Source organism: Artemia sp. Qi Xiang Cuo, chromosome 11 (genome assembly GCF_049724085.1).
Source record: "Artemia sp. Qi Xiang Cuo chromosome 11, ASM4972408v1, whole genome shotgun sequence".
Classification (NCBI taxonomy): Eukaryota; Metazoa; Arthropoda; class Branchiopoda; order Anostraca; family Artemiidae; genus Artemia; species Artemia sp. Qi Xiang Cuo.
In genome coordinates this window covers 63,878,563-63,900,576 of record NC_142804.1, presented here as the reverse complement: position 1 = coordinate 63,900,576, position 22,014 = coordinate 63,878,563, and the positions used below count along the sequence as shown (strand labels likewise).

General features: G+C 36.9%; 1 protein-coding gene and 1 non-coding gene across 3 annotated transcripts in view; one reads left to right on the top strand and one right to left on the bottom strand.

Annotated features, from left to right (window-relative positions):
* blo (bloated) overlaps positions 1–22,014 on the top strand; it is a 162,215-nt gene that overhangs the window by 90,695 nt on the left and 49,506 nt on the right. For both annotated transcript variants that reach the window (XM_089096941.1, XM_089096940.1), the window contains one exon: positions 7,006–7,264. In XM_089096941.1, the coding sequence (XP_088953067.1) occupies positions 7,006–7,264 (259 nt within the window). The remainder of the gene's footprint in view (positions 1–7,005; positions 7,265–22,014) is intronic.
* TRNAE-CUC (transfer RNA glutamic acid (anticodon CUC)) lies at positions 13,594–13,665 on the bottom strand. The gene has a single exon. It is a non-coding gene; the product is annotated as a tRNA-Glu (tRNA).

Here is a 22,014-nt window from a genome sequence, read left to right as displayed (position 1 = left end):
GAAGGGGGCGCCGGACTTGCCAGCATTATTTATTGGTTATTGGGAAGTATACAACAATTTTCAGGAAGGATTTTTTCTGGAGGGGGGGGGCTAGAGGAGGGGGTTACTCTGGAGAATTGGGCCGTGGAGGATGTTTCTTTGGGGTAAGGGACATTTCTATGAAGGGGGCGCCGGATTTCCAAGCATTATTTAAGAAACGATCAGAAATTAAATAAAAAAAAACAAGTTTTTTCAACTGGAATGTAAGAAGGAATATTAGAACTTAAAACGAACAGAAATTATAACGTATGTGAGGGGGTTCTCCCCAAGTCAGTACCTCGCTCTTTACGCTACAGTTTTTTTTTAGTGCTTTCAAAAGAGCTATCTATTCTAATTAAACGGCCTTTGTGATTCAGCGGTTTCTGAATCAAATTTTTTTTTAACTTTTAACGTAAAGAGCGTGGTATTGACTAAGGGGAGAACCCCTTCATATAAGTAATAACATATACGTAATAAAAAAAACAATAAAAAAACAAGCGATACGGCTCAATAGTAATCGAAACTTTTAAAAACGAAATTTTGATGTCAATAAATGTATCAAAAGAATGTGTTTATAATGCTGATCCTAAATATATAAATTTTATTAAGTTTAGTATTACTCATCAAAGGCTACGAGCCTGAGAAAATTTACTCGATTTTTTACAGAGGGGGAAACATCCCCTACAAGTGAAAGAATTTTAATGAAAATCACACCGTCAGATTCAGCGTATCAGAAAACCCTATTACATAGGTTTCAAGCTCATATCTGCAAAAATCTGCAACTTTGTATTTTTTGCTAGAAGAAAAATTTACGAATATAGAAGTTAGTTACGTAAGTTAATTTGTAAAGACATCCATTTAGCAAAAGAAAAGTAAAATTTTTATACAAATAAAAGCTGCATTAACTAAAAAACGATCAGAAATTAAATAAAAAAACAAGTTTTTTAAACTGAAAGTAAGGAGCGACATTAAAACTTAAAACGAACAGAAATTATTCCATATATGAAAGGGGCTGTCCCCTCCTCAACGCCTCGCTCTTTACGCTAAAGTTTGACTCTGTCTCACAACTTTATTTTTTAAAACAATAAAAAACTTTAGCGTAAAGAGCGAGGCGTTGAGGAGGGGACAGCCCCTTTCATATACGGAATAATTTCTGTTCGTTTTAAGTTTTAATGTCGCTCCTTACTTTCAGTTTAAAAAACTTGTTTTTTTTTATTTAATCTCACTCAGGCTCAGCTGATTATCTCCGAATGCACATAGAGAAACCGGTTTTGCAACAGATCAAGAACAAAGTATGGTCGGTATTTCGGTAGGTAAAACCGAGTCTTAACGATCGAATGGTATCAAAATTGTTGTCTTAAACAGCTTTCACACTACGTACGTAATTTTCTGTGCTACGTGGTTAAGTTACGTTACTTATCTATGGTTTCTAGTAAAGTGCGAATTTCAAGCTATACTAACGTAAAAGCTTCTGGAACCCCCGTAATCATCGTCTAAAAACATTACAAATATCATAAGCAAACTATTCAAAAATTAAAAATGTGGAATGGCAATTGAGCTGTTGACTTTTCCATAACGAACATAAAACATGCTTAGCGTAGTAGGCTATTCAACGTAGAATTCGAGTCTTCTGCTGTCAAAGTTACGGACAAAATTTGCTCCGCACAAGGTTACATAACCTTACGTAGTTTAACTTTAAGCTAGTTTGAAAGGTTATACAGCGTAATGTGAAAGCACCAATAAGCTGAAGAATTAATACCGTAAGATTCTTAGATGCATTTAGGATGGGAGGGCCTTGGGCCCGACTCCCCAGAAATCCTAAAATATCCCGAATTTCTGGACGTTTCTTTTTCAAGAACCGAATAAAATTTATTTTTTTATTATTCTCAATCTATGTACGTGCCTGGTAGGACTGTAAAAAATTACAAAACTTACAGAGGGAACACAAAACAGGTTTGAAAAGGTCAATATACACCTACCCTTTCGGAGCCGATAAGGTTTATCAGTGACTAAATGGGAGTGTTAATTTTATAGCCGTACGATTGTCAGGACCTTATGCAAAAGTATGGGAAAATAATAAATTAAACCAGGAACAATTATTTTACTCAATGGTTAAAAGATTCAATTCAGCGAAGATATAAACCTTTCTTCTCAGTGTATTCATAAGGTTTGTCTTTGGGCCCGTACGAAGGACTTTACTTTAGAAGGTTGGTCAAGTTTCTTAACCCCTTCAAAAACAGTCAAATCATGTGAAATTGGGGGGGGGGATTGAAAAAACCAGGACATTTTCTGTGGAGCCAAGAAGGGACCTGTTGTGTCTTTTAGATACATGTTAAATTCATGTTGCGCCAGGGAAGTATCCAGGTGGGGTGGGGGTACAGGGTTTCATTCCCCCTCCATATTTTTGTCTGATTCGTAAAAACGTAACAAAACTATAGGCTATATAAACAAAATTTTGATGCGTTTTTAAAAGTTTCTCGTAAAACACTAGCCCCAAACCGAAAAAAATACCACCCACCCCCCTCCGAACAATAATGCTGAATACGCCATTCGGCTGCTCTCTCTCCCACTGCGTTCTGGGCGTACCTACCTTTTAGGCTTTGGAAGCTAGTCTTGATGAGCCACCTTACAAGCAATAGAAAACTGGAACATTTTTTTATTTGTCTTATTCTTCCTACAAAAAAATGGATGTTATCCATCACTGTCTTTTAGTTTCTTATTCAAAGAACCTATTTTTAGACGAGAATAAATTTGTACTTTCAGTTGGCACAAAATAAAAGGGTCTCAACTTTCGGTAAACTTCTTTTCTTTTTTAGTAAGAATCTAATGATTTTTTTTTCATTATAGTTGGATTGGAATCATCAAATTAAAGCTCAACAACTTCAGTACTTCTTAGGAAAAGCTTAATAACCCTGTCGTTTTTGTACCAAAGAACAAAATTCATAAATTCGGCGTAGAATACTAACATACCACAGATTATATATTAGGTTTCACCAGATATATAACTCCCAGCAAAATACATGGGACGACATGCTCCTCAATTATATTGGCTATCTAACAAAATTAGCCCGTCTGCGCAATGTCATTGGATTGTATGACGCTCCGCCCGCGCTAGGGCTGGATTGGATAACGCTCCGCCCGCTCAATGTCATTGGATATCGTCAACCACTAGGAAGCCTAATCATCTGATCGGAGGGCTTTTGAGGTTTGCAAAAATATTGAAGTCAGGAATCTGTGTAAGCATCAGTGATACTTAATCTTACTGTTGTCGAGGGATCGCTTTCTTTCATTAATCATGTACACAAGGTGACGCGTGCCAAGCGTGGCGGAACTGTGACAAGCATTTAGGGGAGTCTACCAAGTATTTTTAGGACTGTGCCAAGCGTGGCAGAACTTTGCGCCACACATGGCGCTCCTCGATGTACAGATGGTGGCAAGAAGTCAGCATCCCATTTACTGTTGTAAAACCTGAATGCGTTTAGTGAGCTTTTAAGCAGTTCAGGCAAAGGGCGGATCCAAGATTTTTTTTAGGGAGGGGGGCGCAAAATAGGTTGATCCGATAAACTTGCGTTAGGAGCAAGTTTATTTAACGCAAACTTGCGTTAATTAAGTAAATTACTCTATTTAGACTACGTTAGGGAGGGGCGCGCCCCCCTCGCCCCCTCTAGATCCGCCACTGGTTCAGGCCCTAACCTGATTTGAGACCATTAGATGGTAGTCTGTGGTCCCTCGCCTCCGAAACTTCTTAGTTTTTATAAATTTCTTCACATTTTTCATATAATTTTTCTGTTTTTGTAGGGTTTTAATCTGCTCAGCAACTATGCAAGGCCGTGCCCAGACGTTGATGGGTTTGCCCCCCCCCCTCCCAATAAAAAAATGTTTGTCCAACTTGCAAAAACGTAATAAAAATGCATAAAAATGCATAAAAACAAATTTTTGACTTTTATTTAATTTTTTGGTCCTTCCCCCCTCCCGGACAAAAATCCAGACAAAATAGGGTTGAAAGAAAAGAAATGATACACATTTGTGGCTAACAGTGTACAACCGGTTAGTACAGGCAAGATGATTATTTTCGGTGCTTTATCGTGATTGAATTTTATTTTGCGTCTTTCCGCCCAATCTCGTCTTTCCGCCCAATCTCTTAAATAACAGTGAAAAGGAGTGAAATCAAATCTATGTGTGCTTTTTCTTATTTTGATGACAACTGCATGAACCCGGAAAGATTAATGCAAATCTGACTATTTATGCTCAAACTTATTGCTCAAAGGGTCTTAAATATTTTTTTTTTCTGTCTCCACCCTACTTTAAACATTCAAGGACTTATTTTAATTTGCGAAAGACTCAGTCAAGTCGTTGGTACTATTACTTGTTTGTTTAGGGACAAGAACAAGGGTGGATCCTCTTTTTTGTGCACGGTCACCCATTTACGGGATCCTTAGAGTGAGAGAGGAGAGAGAGAGAGAGAGAGAGAGAGAGAAATGCAGTATTTTAGGGGGCCAAAATTCACCGAATCTATAGTAACTGGCGAATTATGAGAAAGATGTGAGAAGTAATGAAACAACACTTAGAATTTTCGCAAACTGATCCCGGCCGTAGAAACCCCTGAGGGCTTTTTTTGTGAAAGGGATGGATTCAGGAAATAAAGGACTGAGTGACGTTTTAAGCAAAATTATTAATATGCAGAAAGGTTCAAATTAATTATTTTTAAAGGAAATACTTTTATTCTTAATTAAAATTGTAAACTTCTCATCTAAAAAAACACGTGCTCGTTTTTTTTTCTGTTAAGAGAAAGAAGGGGAATAGAGAGAGTGTGTGTGTGTGAGAGAGAGAGAGAGAGAGAGAGAGAGGAAGCTAAATTTTAGAGGACTGGAATTGACCAAAACTGTAAACACGGCGAATTACAAGAAAATTAGTTTAAACCATGAGAAATTGTTCAGTTCTTAACATTTTGCGTTGCTAATCCTGGGACTGGAGAGTCCGTGGATGCTTACATTGCAAGGGCCGCACTCATGACAGAAAGGGCTGCGTAGTAAAATAATCAGTATTTAAAGGCTCAAGTTAAAAATTTTTAAAACTAAAAGCTAATCGTTTTTTATTAATTAATGCTTTAAAGCAGAAATTTTAAACGGCACAATCTTTGAATTTTTTAGTTTTATTTGAACGTACAACTTAAACATATCAACTTGTAACAAGGCAGACAGAGAGGTAGGATTCGATGCGTATTCTTCATCACAAGAAAGAAACAACAACAGAAATGCACACTTGTAGAAAAAAAGAAGAAAAAATGGGGTGAGATGGTGGGTAAATGGCAAATAAGTAACTGGAGATAGGGATGAATAACTAATAAAATATTAGATAGTCCGATAATGCAAGCTGAAAGAACCATCTTTGTTAGTTTTGTTGAATGTTCTGAGTAGTGATGTTAAGTTACTCACTAATTCAGTCAACTAATAGATGAGGGCTATCTTATACTGAATCTTACACTTATACTATCAAATATATATATATATATATATATATATATATATATATATATATATATATATATATATATATATATATATATATATATATATATATATATATATATATATATATATATGTATATATACTTTCTTATAAATTTTATTTACTATCTTACACTTATACTGAATCTCGATCTCGACTCACATTCTAAACGAATGGGAAAATGAAGTTATTCCTTACTCTCGACCACAGTATATATAATTAGCAGTATGATCTTTCCCTATCTCACCCATTATAAAAACCCGGACCAAGGTGCAATTGCTCCAGAGAACGTATAAACATAAGCGACACTAGATCTTTTCATGGGTAGAGAAGTCAGATTTCTCTTGAACGCGAAACTTGGCTTCGCCTTCATGAATAAGTTCATGAATAAGTGGATTCACGGATACATCCACATGAATAAGTGGATTCCGCTAATGCATGAATAAGTGGGAGGAGTTTTTTGTGTTCGCACCGAGAATGAAGAGCCAGAAATAATCTGCGGTAAATTTACTGCCTAATTATATAAACTGTGCTCTTGACAAATACTTATAATCATTTTCAATAAAAAGTTTCAGTCCATTCAAACAGTAATCTTTATGCCGGATTTTCAGAAACCACATTCCTAAATTAAAATGGAAAATCTGTCTTAAATCAAGAATATCAAGAAATAAAAACAACTTTATACTTTCAGATAATTTTTCGGTCTTCCTAGAGTGAGCTAAAAAAATGGTATAAAATTCTGATTGATTTATTCTGAACAATTGGCAACCCTTTTAGTTTTTAAGGGAAAGTCAACATCCAAAACACTTGAGTAATACTTGAAATAATAATAATTTAATTCAAAATATAAAGTTCTCATAATATGGTATGGGAATGGAAACTTTAATCTATGCAAACAACCAATATTCTTGGACACAGCTGCTTTAAGTTTACAAATATGCACCGCGCCGTATTCGAGGTTTTTGTTCGGGGGAGGGAGGTATTCATCAGTGGGAGGGTACACAAAAACTATAAAAAATACAAAAAAATGTGTTTTTTTATATACTTTATTAAGATTTTACGAGTCGAAAAAATATTTCGGAAGGGTTCAAACCCCCCTAATCCCTTCACTGAATAGGGCCTTGAATATGCAGTTTAAATGATAGGCTTTATGTGTAAAGGATCTTATGAGGACCCTGTGCCGTGAATACACTAAAATAGGCACATAGGCAGTAATTTATCTAGAGGTTTGATGGAGGTGGTGAGCTCGTCAAAATAACAAAAAAAGGGACAAACTACGCGAAAGTAGTTGAGAAATATGGAACAATAGTAAAAACCGTGATACTTTGGGGGATGGGATTCCGATGAAGCGCATCAATACCTTCCCCAGTTTCCATGCTTAACTTAATATTCTGGTGGCATAAAATTGAAGGTATCCTGTCTATCTTTTCAGATAAGGCAGAGTGAAATAAAAGAAGGTTTATAACTATCTTTTTTCAGGAAGTCAAGCAGCAAGTGCTTCATCTCAAAGGTCAGTTTACCTTCATGCTACAACAGTAGCAGATATCCCAGTCCCAGGGTATACAAGTCAGAGACGGAGAGATGACTCTTCAGAGTATGAAGGTGTTCCAGCCATACATCCGGTTGCCCAAGCTCATGGAGGGCAGTTGAAGAATGCTCGGCATGTCTCACGATCGTTCTCTGTTCTGGCTCCGTGGAAACCTAGACACTACCGAGAAAAATTTGAAATCAATTACAGGTAGGGCTACTGTTAAATTGAATATAGGACTGGTTACTATCCTACTCGCTAAAAAAGATTCCTGTTATAATGGTTGACCTCCCTAATATTTCTACTGTCTTCAGATCAATATCCTTTAAAAATGTGTATGCCTGGTGGGTTTACTTAGTTGCCGTTGGACATCCGCCAGGTTTTACTGTAACCGTTTTTTGGTTTTTATATATTTATTTTTGTTTTTTACTGTGATCGGTTTTTACTATCAACGCTTAGCCAAATTAGATACAGACAGGGTGGCTTGCAAGCACCCCAAAAAAAGGTTTCCTCCAATGATAATTGAAGGCCCTTATATTTGGATTAACTCAAGATTACCATGCTTTAACAGTTTGTATATGTAGTGGGTTTTACTTAGTAAGGGTTTTACTTCCCGCAGTTCAACTAGCTAAATGATTTAAAAGTTTGACACTAATTACACGAGTGTCTTACATGTATTCAATTTGAGATTTAGCTTAAATTTATAATAAAAGTATCTCGGATACTTATTATGAATCTGGTACACACGCGAGAAGTGAAGTTTCGTTAATGCTAAAGAAATAAACCAAAATAGGATGAAAATATAATAGTTTATGAACAAATATAGGCTACATATTTACAAATGATGGAGGGGAGGGGGGGGGGGGGTTAAGCATATATTAAATATATTAAATACGTAACCTAACCTAACCTAGGTACCTTTTTTAGCTCTTTAGCCCAAAGAAACTTAAGTTTAAATATCTTTCACAGAGCGAGCAATCCCTCACTAGGCAGCGGAAACCTGTTTTTCATCAGGATCTTTGAGATTTTTATGCGGTCTCTCTCGCCTGTTTACCGGATTTTTAATAAGTACCGTATGTTGTTTTAAAGACTCTTCAAATTGAGTATATCTTAGTATTAACGCAGGACGTAAGATCAGGTTCATCATACAATTCTAGGAGAGTATACAAAATGAGGAGGGGCATGTTGGAGAAAGTAAAAAATAGCAGCAGAATTAATCATCTTGGTAATAAAATCTGGGATATTTCGAGATTATGGAGGTGGTACAGGATCGGGGACCCTGCGTGACTGCATCGCTAAAACAAAATGCAGTGGACTTCATTTTGCGTTGCATGCTGCCAAGCAGGGTTGTCACCCCTAATAACTTATCACTATTCTAGTGATTTTTCATATTACCTAAAAAAAAAACACTAAATCAGAACATAAATTGCTAGATTACAGAAGAAAATTACCAACCAAAAGATTTATTGATTTTTTGTTTCACCGGGTGGCAACCCTGCTGCCAAGATTTACTTTAGTCACAGTTCAGCCTATGTTTCAGCAAAAATTTTCCTTGCAGCGGGAATGTGAATATTACTTCTAGGAAGGGTCATGAAGTGGTTGTCCCCCGAAAGATTCGTGTTGTTTCCTCCAGTATTTTCGTTGGTCTTATAAAACCCCAATCTCAGTTTTTCTTTTATTTTTTTTATTCTTTCTTGTGACGTAAATTTTTGCACTTAAGGATATTGCAATGGGCACCTTTTCAGGGCTTGATCTTGGAAAGCTTGCCTTGTCCCCTTTCGCACCTTTCATTTACAAAATCAGGGAAGTTAATTACAGCGTTTCCACTTCTGCCGATTTTTCAGGAAATTTACCAAATTCCAAACTCATATCCGACAAAAAAAAGAAGATACTAAAAATCCCGATGTTTTACAGATTGTTTGAAAAGAAAAATGGAAATACAGGTGAATTAGAAATGACAATCTAGCCAACTAAATACTACTAAGGCGAAACGTGCTAATGTGTAAAAAGAATCCAACGGTTACCTCACTTTTATGTTCTTAAAGATATTTTTTGAAAATATTAATGATATAGTTTGTTTTTTCAATTACAGTCGTTTGCGATTTTGTAAACAAACTTTATTAGGTTTGCATGACTAAAAGTCAACAAAGAACAGATACATAAAATTATGCTTTTCGTTTACAATAATATAACTAAATTACATATTTGGTCGCCTGTAAGCACACATGCTTTTTTAATGTAATTTGCCCACTTGCTGTTTAAAAACTAGATAGATCCCAAGAATAATACGTAAGAAATATCTTATTACATTATAAAAAATGATGCGTAATAAGATATAAAGTGTCTATCCCAATATCAGTAGCGTAATTTTGTCAAAATCCGGGGGGGGGGGTTTGCCCCCTGCCCCATAGCAAATTATTCCCCTGCTAAAGATAAAAAGAAAAGCGAATGCCAATGACTTTCGTGTAAAAAATATTCTTTACTTCCATTGTTTTTTTTCGATTTATTTTCGGAAGCCATTACATTATTCCTTAATATACCAAGGACATTAAAATGATTTTTTTTTTCCTCATTGCTCCATCTTGGATCTAAACATAACTGAAAACCGGGATTTCTACGATTTTTCGTTCTTGATATTGACTCTTCAGACTAATTTCTCGCCATTTCAATTTTTTGTTTTTATGCACATGCGTGATTCTCAAGATAAATAAAGAACAGGGATTGTCCAAAAATCCTGACTGATTATCGACATGACTGACTTCGTAAGGCATATTTAGGTAAACACATCGTTGTCAACAATCGTAAGAACAAATTTGTTGATCCACAATTGTGGGTCAAAAAATAATTTCCGCGCGTCATTGTCGTTGGAACTAAGCAGCAATATTTTTCCAAGCCAATTGAGTATTTTAGTCTTTCTATTAGATTTATCTTCACTTGGTAATTTTCAATGTCTGTACAACTTTTTTGTTAGATCGAATTCTGAAGGCTTCAGCTTTACACAGCAAAATTTGCCCAAGTTCATCAAAGTTCACTGCCCTTTGGAGAAAATAGACATAGATAATTAAGCAGTTCCCCCTGTCTTACTTTAGCTAGAAGATCAATCTCAAAATAGATACAAAACCTTCATATGCCTTCATAGCAAAGCAACTGTTTTTCTCTTCTAAAATTCTAAGGTCCTCCTTGAAATTTCCGGCTTAATTATACAAACGATTTCAATTGTGGGCTGTTTTCAGTGGGGGCAATTCGGGAAAATGTAAGGAAAGGGGAGGGGCGAAATGTATTTTTCAAAATCTAGTGGGGAAATTTTTCCAATTTTATCAGTGAAAATGCCCCCCCCCCCCAAAAAGTTATTTTTAATGAAAATTAGTATAAAAGGTATTTTTCAAAATTTAGGGGGGAAGGCAGGGACGTACGCAGGGGGGGGGGCCTCTGGCCCGACCCCGCCCCCCCTCCGAAATTTCACGATTTTTTTCATTTTCCCATAATTTTCTGATTTTTCTCACATAATAATGGGTTTGAAGGATTTGCCCCCCCCCCCGAAACAAATTCCTGCGTACGTGCCTGGGGGAAGGATTTCGTTTTTTCAATGAAAAACAAAAAAAGGCATTTAGAATGAAAAAAAGATGTTCTTACCAAAAAGGGTATTCTTTAACAAAAAGGATATTCTTCAAAATATAGCGGGGAGGAGGCTATTTTCGTTTTTAATCAGATGTTTTTAACGAAAATGTCAAAAACAGGCATTTTAAAATGAAAATACTTTAAAAAAGGTATTTTCAAATCTAGAGAGACGAAAAAAATTTATAAGCAAAGAAAAAAAGCCACCTCCAAGTAACGCCCCTGATCAGATTACTAATCAACAAGGATGCCACAAATGGTGGTACTTGTGCATTATAACTAAACCAGCGCTATACAAGAAAGAAGTCAAGTTTGGTTAATGCTAATGAAATAAAATAGGATGGAAATGTAATAGTTTAGAAACAAATTTGGGCTATATATATTTGCACATTAGGGTAGGGAGTAAAGCATAGCATATATTAAATACGTAACCTAACCTAGCCCCCCCCCCAAAAAAAATCGTTTAAATATTGTAAACTCAATGAGAAACCATGCTTTGCAATTCATTTATCTCTTGAAAATAACCGTTTGACCGGTTTCGTGTCTGGTTTCCTTTTACAGTCTATAGCGCTGGTTTAGGTATAATGCACAAGTACCCAAATGGTTTATGCTTGGACATAATCCTTGATCAATCCTTCCGGGGGTTAATGAAGCAGTATGCATCTAACCTGTCTTGATTGTTAGCTTTTTACAAATGGCGAAAAAACCAGATGCGAAATACTTGATTTCGAAGAAGCTACCCGGCCAACGACCCTTTCCTAATTTGGTTGTAATCTTCCCATTATAAAATTGGTATTAAATTAAGCCTTAGGTGGGTCTAGGGCGGTGGCTAATTATTATAGGTTTTTTTCTGCTCAGGTTCATCGCTGGGATTATTTTCACGTCTAGAGGCCTACTAAATATGGAGCAAACAATGTCCATAAATGGTTGGCCTGCCGCCACGAATACTCAAATTTGAAGAAAGGAATTTTGATAGTTGTATAAAGTAAACGACTTATGGCGTTTGTTTTCTTTCTTTTTTCTTAGCGCGAATGTATTTGTATGGCAAGAAATAACAACAACATTATTAAATTAAATAGAAATCGGCTAAATTTTTTTTAGAAATATGATCTTACAAATTGTTGCGTACGCGAACAAGACAATACAATCATTGAAACAGAAGTTGGTAATTCAACGAAGTCCCCCTCCCCGCAAAAAAGAGCGCCTGGATTCAGGTACGCATTTTTTTTTTAGGGGTACCCAATGATAAAACCTATTTTGGTACTTGTTGCTTATTGAAAACACACCCAAGAAGTGAAACTTCACGTCTTGAATACAATTACAACCTGATTTAGGTTTATCCTAATAAAAACAACAAAACATGATGATAAAATAATACTTTAGAAACAAGATTATGAAACAACCTTGCGTAACCTAACCCCCACCTCACCCCTAATGTGCAGATATAGCCTATAGCCCAAATTACACAAGTCCAATGCATTGAAAAGAAATTGCCCAGAAATTCCACAACTTGAACAATTTAGGATTTCGAGGGGTCTCAGGCCCCGCGGGCACCTCCTGTCTGTGTTCGCTCTTGCCTGGACTAACCAGAGGAATAGAAGTTGACCAACACACACACACACACAAAACAACAGTTTTTATGCCGTTGAATCAATCGTAAATAAGAACAAATATTCTAGATGCTCATTTCGGAGGTCCGTGCCCATTATGATCTCTCTGGTGGAGGGGGTACCTGTATTCCCGTCTTTTAGGCACTTACCAGATAGGGCTCTCAAAAACTAATGTTCTAAAAGTGGCTTTTGGAATCAGGACCTGATCCGAGCTTTGCGAGAGAAAGAAAGGTAAAGAGCCGCTAGATTCTTTATCTAGCGTGTCCGGGAACCCGTATCCATTTTGACTGTTGTGGGGTCAAAGATATCCTAAATTCTTGTAATAAGACATCTACCAAAATGAGTTATTGGGTCTTAACGAAACTCGATGGGAAGTACGAGCTAATGACATAGTTATGGCTTTTTAGATCAGTTTGTATTTACCCCCCTTTTGGTAAAAGTGCTTATGATAGGAATTTAGGGGCCCCTTGTTCCCCGCCAAAGAGGCCAAAGGAATACTCGACTGAAAAGATCTAACAGTGGCATTATGTGTTACTTTTTAGTAGTTTGGCTGAGATTTGGCAAACCTCTCTGGTTATTTATCTCAGACACTTCACTAGAATTTACTTCTGGAGGGAGGGGGGACATAATACATAAAATTTATAACCTGAATAAAAAGTGCCCAGAAATTCAGAGAAAAAAAATAGGATTTCGGGAAGATCCTGGTCCCGAGGGTCCCCTCTGCGTCTGTGCCTCATTGTTCTGATGATGAGTTTGAAGACTCCTCTTCTTCCCCCCCTAGGTAGCTCAGATTGGGTTCTGATTCCAAATTTTTGTAGAAAGGAGCACATTTTTGTAGAATGGTATCAATAGGTATCAGTATTACTTTTCATCCTCAACTCAATTCACCAAAGTATGGTTTATATGTACATCTGCGATATTGGATGTCCATACGCGATCTATAAGAATGACTACATCGATAAGAATGACCTTTCAATATGAATTAGGTTTATTTGAGATTAGCAGCTAGGACTTTTGATGTGCTGCTAGAGGGTTGGATTCCAAAACTATAGCTACTATAACTTGTGTTGCAGCAACAATGATTCATGATTCACAGTTGCAACACTTCATGGGGTGTTTATACCAGAAGGTGTGTTCTGTTATGAATTAACATTTATCTTCAGAAAAGGTTACTATCTTTCTTCCATTTGACGAAGATGGAAATTTTGGAAATATATTCTTCTACTTAAAAAGGAACATCCTACTTTTTTTCAGTTTGAAAAATGAAATTGAGTTACTGACTGCATTTGCCAAATATCCAAGAATCTAAAATATTTCCGGTACCGGGAATCGAACCCGGGCCTGCTGGGTGAGAGCCAGCTATCCTAGCCACTAGACCATACCGGATATGTAAATCTATATGCTTTAAAATGTTTATGTTTTGTATGGTACAGATAGGCTCGTCTTAAAAATGGTACGAAGTAATTCCCATAGGAAATGCCGAAATGACTCACAGCATTGGATAAGATCTTGTTTTTCGATACTTTGCTAGGTAGAACACCTTTTTAGAACACTTGTTTCACCTTTCTTACTCTTTACTAATTGTTACCAAGGCCGTACCCTGGGTTGTTTTTCGGAGGGGGTTTTAGCCTACTCAAAGATTTTTTTCATGAGGGGTTTTACACAAAAAAAGAAACTCAAAAAACGCATAAAAAATTTGTTTTTATCCATTTTTGTCACGTTTTTACGAGTCAAACAAGCATTTCGAGGGGGTTATAAAACCCCCTACCCCCCCCCCCCCCCCTCTGGGTACGGTCTTGATTGTTACGATCGCAAATTCCAGTTTGAGGAATAGAAGAAACTCTTAAAGTCATGGGTTCCGGCAGGGGGGGGGGGGGGCAGGTGGGCCATGCTCCCCCCTGGAAATTTGGGACTATAAAGTAATTATAAGGAAACCAAAAGAAAAAAGTCAGAATATGGAAAAATCATAGAAAGAAATGTGTGTTGCCCCATCGTTGACTGCCTGCCATTCGATTTTGACTCTATAACGAAAGTGTAATAGCCTAACTATTGATAATGCTAAATCAAAGAATCAGCTATTTATGAGGTCCTAAATATGTATTTGTTTATTAGTAATTAGTGCAGTTATTAGTAGGCCTACGCATGGACGCCCATAAGCTGAATTCCAGGGGGGGGGCAAACCACGTCTAATTGACACTTTTTATCCTATATAAGAGAAATCACTGAACAAAAATATAAAAATAAGGCAGTATCATACCGCCCGGGGGGGGCTGGCGCCCCCCCTGTCCCTCCATATGGGCGCCCATGGGCCTACGCAAGAAAGTTCGTATAATTAAAGAAAACACAAGGAAAACAACTTAATAAGGGGCCATTTCGGTAAAATATGGCCGTCAGCATTTGCTTGCATTACCAGAGTATCGCCCATGAGCTGATTTATGAAGCCACTATAATCAGAGATGTTTCCCCTGAACGGAATGCTGGGAATTTTTGTATTTTCCCCCTAACGGATACGTTTTTTGTGTTCTATTATCATTTATCTATTTTTCCAGGAGTGATTGTATTTATCTACTTGTCGCTTTGAAAAAGAAAATAAAAAAAACAAGTTTTTTAAACTGAAAGTAAGGAGCGACATTAAAACTTAAAACGAACAGAAATTATTCCGTATATGAAAGGGGCTGTCCCCTCCTCAACGCCTCGCTCTTTACGCTAAAGTTTTTTATTGTTTTAAAAAATAAAATTGTGAGACAGTCAAACTTTAGCGTAAAAAGCGAGGCGTTGAGGAGGGGACAGCCCCTTTCATATACGGAATAATTTCTGTTCGTTTTAAGTTTTAATGTCGGTCCTTACTTTCAGTTTAAAAAACTTGTTTTTTTTATTTAATTTCTGATCGTTTTTTAGTTAATGCAGCTTTTATTTGCATAAAAATTTTACTTTTCTTTTTATAAATGGATGTCTTTACAAATTAACTTACGTAACTAACTTCTATATTCGTATATTTTTCTTCTGGCAAAAAATACAAAGTTGCAGATTTTTGCAGATATGAGCTTGAAACCTATGTAATAGGGTTTTCTGATACGCTGAATCTGACGGTGTGATTTTCATTAAAATTCTTTTACTTGTAGGGGATGTTTCTCCCCTCTTTAAAAAATCGAGTAAATTTTCTCAGGCTCGTAGCCTTTGATGAGTAATACTAAACTTAATAAAATTTATATATTTAGGATCAGCATTATAAACACATTCTTTTGATACATTTATTGACATCAAAATTTAGTTTTTAAAAGTTTCGATTACTATTGAGCCGTATCGCTTGTTTTTTTATTGTTTTTTTTATTACGTATATGTTATTACGTATATGAGGGGGTTCTACCCTTAGTCAATACCACGCTCTTTACGTTAAAATTTAAAAAAAATTTTTATTAACAAACCCCAGAATAACAAAGGCCGTTTAATTAGAATAGATAGCTCTTTTGAAAGCACTAAAAAAAAACTGTAGCGTAAAGAGCGAGGTATTGACTTGGGGGAGAACCCCCTCACATACGTTATAATTTCTGTTCGTTTTAAGTTCTAATATTCCTTCTTACATTTCAGTTGAAAAAACTTGTTTTAATTATTTAACTTCTGATCGTTTCTTAAATAATGCTTGGAAATCCGGCGCCCCCTTCATAGAAATGTCCCTTACCCCAAAGAAACATCCTCCACGGAAATATTCTCCAGAGTAATCCCCTCCTCTAGCCCCCCCTCCAGAAAAAATCCTTCCTGAAAATGGTTGTATACTTCCCAATAACCAATAAATAATGCTGGCAAGTCCGGCGCCCCCTTCATGGCAATTTCCCTTCCCCCATGAAAACTTCCTTATGGAAAGATCCCTATATAGCCCCCGACCCTCTCCTTCCCCCACCTACCAGAAAAAATCTCCTCTGAAAACGTCTGTATACTTCCCAATAACCAATACTATATCGTCCCCTGAGAGCGGTTTTGTCGTATCTGCGACTTTTTCGGGAAACGGAACTAGGACTGCCATCTAACGTGAAATTTTTTGCTCTATCCGATTCCGTCGACCATTTTGTTGTAGCTCAGCTAGAAGTGCCCCAGTTTTAGATTTCTCGTTTATCGTATCTCACATTTTGCCGTTTTGTTAAGAGCGGTTTTGTCGTACCTCGTATGGGAAAATTACATGGGCATTTTTGTCGTAACTCCGTCAATGTATACTTTTGAAGAAGAAAAGATTTGGTTAAAGTTTCACAATGAGACCCAAACGGATATTGTTTACATCCGCACAAGCTGCACAATATTTGCAGGACTCCAGGTACCTCATTTTTGTGGAATTGACTAATATTTTGTTCCAAGAGTATATTAAAATTTGATATACTCTTGGAACAAAATATTAAATAGGCTACAAATCAGGTAGCCTATTTAATAGGCTACCTGATTTGTTATGATTTTGGGTGCATATCAGTGGTCAGACTAAATCTTGGCTATGGTCATAGTTTGGTAGTGTTTCCTTGTAATGCAGCAGCCTGTCTGTTAAGCAATTTACAGCTCTGGATCTTCCTGTAGCTTCAGCTGCCAGGCTTGGACACACCCTTAAAGATCTAAGTGATCTGACCCACACACAACATACAGGAGCTTGACAACAATCCAACTACAGAAATGATCTTTGAGTGCTTCTCCTTTACTGTATGTTGCAATTACAATATTATGAAGATACTACTATTCCCCTACTTTGTTTTGATCTGGAGAATGTTTTTCCGCTGCCCCGGGGTAATGTTACTTCCTTTTTCTATAAAAGGAAGATAACTGCATTCAACCTCACGGCAATTCTTTCATTTCAGATAAGGACTGGAGAGAAAATCAATGAGTTATACTGTTGCATTTGGTCTGAGTTTGAGGCTGGACGTGGAGCAAACGAAATAGCTAGTGGACTAGTGGCCATACTGGAAAAAGTCCTTGATACTTACCCTGATATCTGCCAGTTAATTACTTGGTCGGACTCCTGCGTTTCCCAGAACCGAAACTCAATTATAAGCTTCGCCATCCAAGATGTTCTAAGAAAATTTCCGCGCTTAGAACAAGTGGCTATGAAGTATTGTGAACCAGGTCATTCGAGTATACAGGATGTTGATGCTGTACATAGCACTATTGAGCGGGGGCTAAAGTATCTTGATTTATTTCCCCCACTAAATCTGGTGAGGAAGCTACTGAAAGTAAGAAGGATACATCCTTTTAATGTCCTGCAAATGACCCAGTCAAAGTTCTTTGACTTTCAAAAGCCAGCAAAGCTGTACAAGTACTCGTCGGTACCGTATTCAAAGGTAAAACAACTTGAGTTCCGTCAGGATAACGCTAAGAGAGTTTGGTTCAAAACTTCCTTCTCTGGAGACTTGCAAATGGCTACTATATCACAAGAATGTACTTCGGTTAAAAAGTGTCCCAACACTTCGGCTGTTCGTGCTGTTGAACGTCTTGTTTTGCCCAAACTTTGTGGCAAAAAGATTGATCAACCTGAGGCGAAAATCAAAGATGTCAAGTATCTCTTGAAGTTCATCCCCAGCCAAGACAAGGAGTATTTTGAAACCAAGATTGAACAGTACTACAAGGCCAAGGGGGATGCTGAAAGTTTGGAAGCCTCTCCGTCTACGCGATATCCCTGTCCAGAGGAGGATTCCAATGAAGCAAAACGGCGGCCAGCAAAGAAACTCAACAAAAAATAAACTCTGACGTTTTTTGTAATTTTTTTGCTTTTTCAAATAGTATTGCTGCATCAGAACTCGTTTGTCGTATCTTCATGGTGAAAAGAATAGGCAGCCCACACCATTTTATCGTATCTAAGTTTACTCCCATTTCGTTAAGGGCGGATTGTCGTATCTGTATTTCATTTCAAGTTTCGACAATGAAAACTTTACCTTTTCCATCTCATATTGGGAAGACCTTCCTTGTTATTTTTTCTCTTTTTTTTTGATGTATTTGCGAAGAAAATCGGTTGTACCATGTAAGTTCCAGCAAAGGTGAAATTTTCAAAGTCGTTTTTCTCAGAATTTTGAAAACCTTAATTACGACAAAACCACAATCAGGGGACGATATGTTAACATTGAGTAAAGTTCATAACTTTCAGCCCTCCCCCTGGGGACTTTGGGGGATCAAGTCATCCTAAAAGACATTTTTATCATATTTTCGACCATGCTGAACAAAATGGCTATCTCAAAATTTTGATCGGGTGACTTTGGGAAAAAAATGAGCGTGGGAGGGGGCCTAGTTGCCCTCCATTTTTTTTTTTAAATTGAAAAGGGAAATATAAATTTTAATTTCCGTGCAAATGAGCCCACCAACGATATTATAGGACCATGGGGTTTATACTAAAACCCCGGTTTAAAAAAACAAAAACAAAAAATAAACAAACAAATAAACACGCACCCGTGATCTTTCTTCTGGCAAAAAATGGAAAATTCCACATTTTTGTAGATAGGAGCTTGAAACCTCTACAGTAGGGTTCTCTGATACGCTGAATATGATGGTGTGATTTTCATTAAGGTTCTATAACTTTTAGGGGTCTTTCCCCCTTTTTTTGAAAATCAGCCAAATTTTCTCAGGCGCGTAACTTTTGATGGGTAGCACTAAACTTGATGAAAATTATATATTTGAAATCAGCATTGAAATCTGATTCTTTTGATATATCTATTGGTATCGAGCCTGAGAAAATTTAATTATTGTTATGTTATATATATGTTATTACTTATATGAAGGGGTTCTCCCCTTAGTCAATACCACGCTCTTTACGTTAAAAGTTAGAAAAAATTTTTATTCAGAAACCCCTGAATCATACAGGCCGTTTAATTAGAATAGATAGCTCTTTTGAAAGCACTAAAAAAAAAACTGTAGCGTAAATAGCGAGGTAATGACTTGGGGGAGAACCCCCTCACATGCGTTATAATTTCTGTTCGTTTTAAGTTCTAATATTCATTCTTACATTTCAGTTGAAAAAACTTGTTTTTTTAAAATTAATTTCTGATCGTTTCTTAAATAATGCTTGTAAATCCGGCTCCCCCTTCATAGAAATGTCCCTTACCCCAAAAAAACATCCTCCACGAAAATATTCTCCAGAGTAACCCCCTCCTCTAGCCCCCCCCCCTCCAGAAAAAATCCTTCCTGAAAATGATTGTATACTTCCCAATAACCAATAAATAATTCTGGCAAGTCCGGCGCCCCCTTCATGGCAATTTCCCTTCCCCCATGAAAACTTCCTTCATGAACAGATCCTCCAACATAACCACCGACCCACCCTTCCCTCCCACTACCAGAAAAAAAACCTCCTGAAAACTTCTGTATACTTCCCAATAACCAATACTATATGTTAACATTGGGTAAAGTTCATAACTTTCAGCCCTCCCTCTGGGAGCTTCGGGGGATTAAGTCATCCTAAAAGACATATTTATCATATTTTCAACCATGCTGAACAAAATGGCTATCTCAAAATTTTGATTGGGCGACTTTGGGAAAAAAATCAGCGTGGGAGGGGTCTAGTTGCCCTCCATTTTTTTTGGTCACTTAAAAAGAGCACTAGAACTTTTAATTTCCGTTCCTATGAGCCCTTCTACGATATTCTAGGACCACTGGGTCGATACGATCACCCCTGGGAAAAAAAAAAAAACAAACAAACAAACAAACAAACAAACAAACAAATAAACACGCATCCGTGATCTTTATTCTGGCAAAAAATGTAAAATTCCACATTTTTGTAGATAGGAGCTTGAAACCTCTACAGTAGGGTTCTCTGATACGCTGAATATGATGGTGTGATTTTCATTAAGGTTCTATAATTTTTAGGGGGTCTTTCCCCCTTTTTTTGAAAATCAGCAAAATTTTCTCAGGCGAGTAACTTTTGATAGGTAGCACTAAACTTGATGAAAGTTAAACATTTGAAATCAGGATTGAAATCTGATTCTTTTGATATATCTATTGGTATCAATAACCCGTTTTCTAGAGTTTTGGTTACCATTGAGCCGGGTCGCTCCTTACTTACAGTTCGTTACCACGAACTGTTTGATTTAATTTTGTTCAGTTATGAAGTATAAAGGTGTCAAATATATTGGTTTTTGGTGTTCAAAATTAGATTAGAAATATTGTTTTGTTTAATTTTTGTAATTAATTACTTTTTCGATTTTTATATACTTTTACTTTAATCAACATACTTTTCTCATTGCCTTTAGAAAAATGGTTGTAAGCTTCATTAAATAAAATAAAAGTTTTTTACGACTGAAAGTAAAGAGCAACATTAAAACTTAAATTAACAGAAATTATTACTTATATGAGGAGGGTTGCCCTCCTCCTCAATACCTCGCTCTTCGCGCTACAGTTTTTCGGCACTTAAAAAAAAGATAATTATTGTTCTAATTAAACGACTCTTGTGTTTCAGGAGTTGTTTGTAAAGAATTGACACACAATTTATACTTTAGCGTAAAGAAAGAGGGGTAGAGGAAGGAGAACCCCCCCCTCATATACGTAATAATTCCTGTTCGTTTTATGTTTTAATGTTGCTCCTTACTTTCAGTTGAAAAAACTTGTTTTTTTTGTATTTCTGATCGTTTTTTTAATAACGCCAGGATACCTGGCTCCACCTCGACGGAAAAATCCTCGACAGAAATATCCTGTGGGCAATGCAATCCAGGCGAAAATTTACCCCGGAAAATTACCCTTAACATCTCCACGCCTAACATTGAATCGGTAAAAGCAAGACATAAACAAATTTCGTTTAGGAATCTGGCAAATTCACCAAGTGTAAAATTTCCCCTGAAAAGTTCACCCCCTGAAAACTTCCCTCTCCATGGAAAATTCTCGCTGTGTAAAATCCTCTGAGCAGAAAATTATTCATCCCCTCCCCTCCCGAAAAAATGTAGGCCTATGAATATTCCCAATAACAAATAAACAATGGGTAAATTTCATAACTTAAAAACCTTTCCCCGGGGGCTGTAGGGGGCCATTTTATCTCTAAAGACATAGTTATCGGGCCTTTCAACTATGCTGAAGAAAAAAACTATCTCAAAATTTTGATCAGATGATTTTGGGAAAAAGGTGGAGTGGGAGGGGGCCTAGTTGCCCTCCAATTATTTTGGCCAATTATAAAGGGCACTAGAACCTTTTATTTACAATAGAATTAGCCCTCTCTCGACGGTCTAGGCCCACTGGGTCTATACGATCACCCCTAGAAAAAAAAACACCAAATAAACACGCATCTTTCTTCTGAGCAAAAATTACAAAATTCCACATTTTTGTAGATAGGAGCTTGAAACCTCTACAGTAGGGTTCTTTGATACGCTGAATCTGATGGTGTAATTTTTATTAAAATTATATGACTTCGGGGGGAGGGATCTTTCCATGGGCGTAGGCAGCATATTGTCTAGGAGGGGGAGGGGGCAGTCCATAGTGTGATGGAGGGCGTTTTACCAATTGCTTTTCCAACTATCTGCTTTTTCAGCCGTATCTAATGTAAATTTGAAGGTCTAGGGGGGGGCAGCTGCCCCACTTGCCCACCTCTCCCTACGCCCATGGGTCTTACCCCCTTTTTTTTAAAACCAGACAAATTTTCTCAGACTCGTAGCTTTTGATGGGTAAATCTAAACTTAATGGATATTACATATTTGGAATCATCAGAATAAGCTAATTCTTTTGATATATCAATTGGTATCAAAATTCAATTTTTTAGGGTTTCGGTTACTATTGAGCCGTACTTACAGTTCATTA